General features: G+C 45.4%; 2 protein-coding genes across 2 annotated transcripts; one reads left to right on the top strand and one right to left on the bottom strand.

The window, feature by feature from the left end:
• Positions 1-301: 301 nt before the first annotated feature.
• LOC115530895 (uncharacterized) lies at positions 302-1238 on the top strand. Its single transcript, XM_030339714.1, has 3 exons — positions 302-581; positions 686-824; positions 956-1238. The coding sequence occupies exons 1-3, from the start codon at positions 302-304 to the stop codon at positions 1236-1238; spliced, it is 702 nt and encodes a 233-aa protein (XP_030195574.1).
• A 58-nt stretch (positions 1239-1296) lies between these two features.
• Positions 1297-2338, bottom strand: LOC115530894 (putative nuclease HARBI1). The gene is made up of 3 exons (XM_030339713.1): positions 1721-2338; positions 1396-1610; positions 1297-1307 (listed from the first exon to the last, which is right to left on the bottom strand). The coding sequence occupies exons 1-3, from the start codon at positions 2227-2229 to the stop codon at positions 1297-1299; spliced, it is 735 nt and encodes a 244-aa protein (XP_030195573.1). The 5' UTR covers positions 2230-2338.
• Positions 2339-3818: the final 1480 nt, after the last annotated feature.

Here is a 3818-nt window from a genome sequence, read left to right as displayed (position 1 = left end):
ATTAGAATCTAAAATATGTGAAAACTTAAGGTCATTACACCCTGTTCAAATAATGATTTGTGTCTCATTTGCTCATATTAATATCCTAGCTGGCATATTTTGTACTTTCACTTCCATATGGACCCCATTGAAAACAAGATGGCCTATCTCAAGGGGCTGTCCTTAATGAAGTAGAAATTGCAACGTTACAACTCAGTGTGAACTTAACGAGGGTAACACAGCTCAGCTTTTAACAATGTCTGTGATTGCTGGCTGGTCTATTTATGAAGGCTTGTTAACAAATATCCTACAAACACAGAAAATGGAGAAAAAAAGGAATCGCAAGCCGAACTGGACTGAGGAGCAAGGTTTGTTGCTGGCCCAGTTGGTGAACGAACATAAAGGTATGTTACGAGGAAAATTTGGCCCAACTGTCACTAGCCAAGGCAAGAGGCGCGCCTGGGACACAATATCCCAAACAATCAATGCCTCTTTTCCACTGGTGGTGCGGACAGGCGACGATTGTGAGAAAAGGTGGTATGTGCTGCAGTCCAAGGCAAAAGATGAGATTGCAGCACACAAGCGGGAATCCTCACTCACAGGTGAGCAAAATACTATGGCCTACCACATAATCTGGCAACTTGCTCCTGCTGGCAAAGTTAATTTACATGCCTAAGTACTGTGTTCATTGACTGTTTCTTTCTAGGGGGTGGACCACCTGCAAAGCGGCTGTCCCAGGTGGCCGACACTGTCTTTCAAGTCCTGGGACACTCTGAGGTCAGTGTCACCGGGCTGCCAACAGGCATTGACACGTCAATGATGCAGGCCCTTGAAATGCAGCAAAGGTAGGACACAGGGTTATTCATATCAACAGTGTTTATTCATTGCAGAAGCCATTTCATGTGTTATCCATGCTCATTGTATTAAATTAATTTAATCAAAACAATAATTAAACTAGGCCTATGTATTTCTGTAGCATTGAGCCATCACAAGAACCGGGCCCATCAAGTTTGCCGCCTGAACCATCTGCAGCTGCTACTCAGGATAGCCCGGCGGATCAAACACCATTCCCATCCGCAGCACCTGCTCCGTCAGCATCCCTGCAGGAGAGAAGATTGCAACTCACAATTGATGTGTTTGAACAACAAAAAAAAGTCCTTTCCCTTCAGGAGGAGTACTACCGCCTTAAAATTGAACACCTAAAAAATAAACCATTTAGAGATTGTGTTCTGTGTCTTGCATTTAACAATTGCAGGTGATGTGCAGTAAAACTGTGGTAGTTCTTAATACCATCACAAGTTCTCAAATGACATGGGGCTACAGCTTGCCTGAAATGTAAATTTGTGAAGTTTGCCCTGTAAGGCAGTCCACTCTGGGCTAGGTTCCCCTGTGGAATGTGAATATCTTCTTCATCACCATCCTCATCGTTGTCTCCATCCTCATCCTCATCGCCATCCTCCAGAGGTTCTGCAATCTGTCTAACCTTGCAAATATTGTGTAATATTGCACAGGCTATGATGACTTTGCTGACTTTTTCAGGCCTCAGCCGCACCTCTCCGTGGAGAACATGAAAGCGCCTCTTAAGCTGCCCTATGCCACGCTCCACCACCGCTCTTGTTGTCTTGTGGGCCCTACAATAGAATACAGACCTTTAATTATTTGATGGAAATATTGCACTACTTGGATGCTCAAACATATTGCTTGCATTTCATTTCCATGATTTTTGTATTGTTTGGCTTACCTGTTATAGTTTAGTTGGGGCCCTTGGCGTGGCTGGAGGTAAGGTGTAAGGAGCCATGGTTTGCATGGGTAGCCACTGTCCCCTAACAAGTGGCAATTAGCTGGCACATAGCGTCTCTCAAAAAGCTGTCTGATGCCACTCTCGGAGAGCATTCTCGCATCATGTGTGGAGCCTGGCCATTTAGCCACAATGTCCAAAATCTTCCAGGCCGCATTGAACACTATTTGCACATTGATGCTGTGGAAATTCTTCCTGTTAACAAAGACAGCCTCGTCCTCTGATGGCGCAATTATTCTCACATGTGTTCCATCAATTACACCCACAACGCCAGGGAATCCTGCAATGTCCATAAATGCCCTTTTATGTGTGTGTAAAGTGCGGGCATCCAGCGGGAATGAAACAAATTGTGTCACAATATTAGGTTGTGACAAAGCTGTCAGTGTTTGGGTGATGACTCTGCTGACGGAGGATTGGGACAGACCCAAGTCATCACTGCTGCATTGTTGCATTTTCCCTGTTGCCAAATACCTCAGGGTTGTGATTACTTTCTTCTCCGGTGTAATAGCGTTGTGGCGTCGAGTTGGTGAAGTAATTGCATCTCTAAGGAGATCCACCACAAACATGATTCCTGCACGATCCAATCTGTAGCGTCTCAATAATTCCCTGTCATCCAGTGTTTGCAGGACATCTCTCCTGCCTCCTCTGTTGGCCATTTTGTGCAGCTGCTTAGGGTAACTCCTAAGCCACTAAAAGTCCTCTTCCCTGCTCTTAGCAGATCTCGCCTTAGGAGCCCTTTTAAGCGCTAGGACTCTTGAGGAATAGCTTTTATATTAACTGGGATTTTCGTGTCACTTTTAGGGGAAATTCTAAGAAAACGTCATGCCTCTGAGAATTTTCTTAGAATTTGGCCGCTAGGAGCCACTTTTTGCACAAAAATTCTTTAGAGATACGGGCCCTGGAGTTCAATACAAAAGCTTGCCCAAAACAGACAGGAGTGGAGATCCTTTGTTGCTGCCCTACATGCCAGTGGGCATAAAGGGCAGTAGGTAAGTAAGTACATCAGGATCAAACCCCCTCTACTGCACAGAATCGACTATTTGAATTACAAAGGGTTCTTTTCGTTAAATATGCAGGCCATTTGTAATTCTGATGGTCGATTTCTTGATATATTTGTTGGCTACCCGGGGTCAGTTCATGACACAAGAATAAGGAAAACAGCAGTTTTTACCTGCCTAATAACCCCGTACAAGGAGCCCGTTCGTGGAGAGGTACAGGGGCGTTTTAACTACTACCATTCAAGGGGGCGTAGCATCATTCAGAATGATAAAGACCCGATGGAGGTCGACCCTTTTCCGTGCCCTGGAGGTTCGGCCGTCTTTTGCCCCACTTGTTATTGCGTCCTGTGCCTCTCTCCACAATGTGTGCCTTGAAAATGGCGACATGCTAGAGCCAGATGCGGATGCTGAACTATAAATGCTTGACCCCCAACCTCTCCGTGGCCCCCTAGCAGATAACCAGACCCCTGGTAATGTTACAAGAGACAGACTGGCTGCCATTGTCTCGGGCAACGAGCAAGACCCATTGTAAAGATGTTTAACCTGAAATGGTATTTATATTTTGCAATTGGCATGTTTAAATACTATTTGTCCCTCGTAATATACCTTTATTTTGAATGTCACTTAGCTACATGTTAAAGGTGGTATTCGATAATAATCGGTAACAAGAACACTTTAGAAGAAACACTTTATTTAAATAAGAAACACTGAACCACACATCTAAAAATACACACACACGCACACCTAAAAATACACACACACACTCACACACTCTCTCTCAGCTTTTGAGAGAATGGTGGAGAATCACATCTTCTCCACCATTTCGCCAACTTTGCCTCGTTCTCCTCATGCCTCGCCTGCTCCCTGGCACTCTCCTCTTGGAAGGGGTGTCTGGGGTTGTGGAAGAGGTGCCTGGGGTGGAGGAGCATGAGGGAGAGGTGGGGGGGGCTGGTGGCAGTGGACTCAACAATGTCCTGAAAGAAAACGAATAAGAAAAGAAAACGATCGATGGCCGGGCTGCGGAGCCCGTGATCGGGCTCTGC

This window comes from Gadus morhua, chromosome 18, assembly GCF_902167405.1.
Source record: "Gadus morhua chromosome 18, gadMor3.0, whole genome shotgun sequence".
NCBI lineage: Eukaryota > Metazoa > Chordata > Actinopteri > Gadiformes > Gadidae > Gadus > Gadus morhua.
This window is presented reverse-complemented; position numbering and strand designations above follow the sequence as displayed.

Excerpts from the sequence above, each read along its gene's own strand:
- LOC115530894 (XM_030339713.1), bottom strand. The coding sequence starts at position 2,229 with ATGCAACAATGCAGCAGTGATGACTTGGGTCTGTCCCAATCCTCCGTC. Across the intron at positions 1,611-1,720 it reads CCCCAACTAAACTATAACAG|GGCCCACAAGACAACAAGAG; the intron begins GTAAGCCAAACA and ends ATTCTATTGTAG.
- LOC115530895 (XM_030339714.1), top strand. The coding sequence starts at position 302 with ATGGAGAAAAAAAGGAATCGCAAGCCGAACTGGACTGAGGAGCAAGGT. Across the intron at positions 582-685 it reads GCGGGAATCCTCACTCACAG|GGGGTGGACCACCTGCAAAG; the intron begins GTGAGCAAAATA and ends GTTTCTTTCTAG. Across the intron at positions 825-955 it reads GCCCTTGAAATGCAGCAAAG|CATTGAGCCATCACAAGAAC; the intron begins GTAGGACACAGG and ends GTATTTCTGTAG.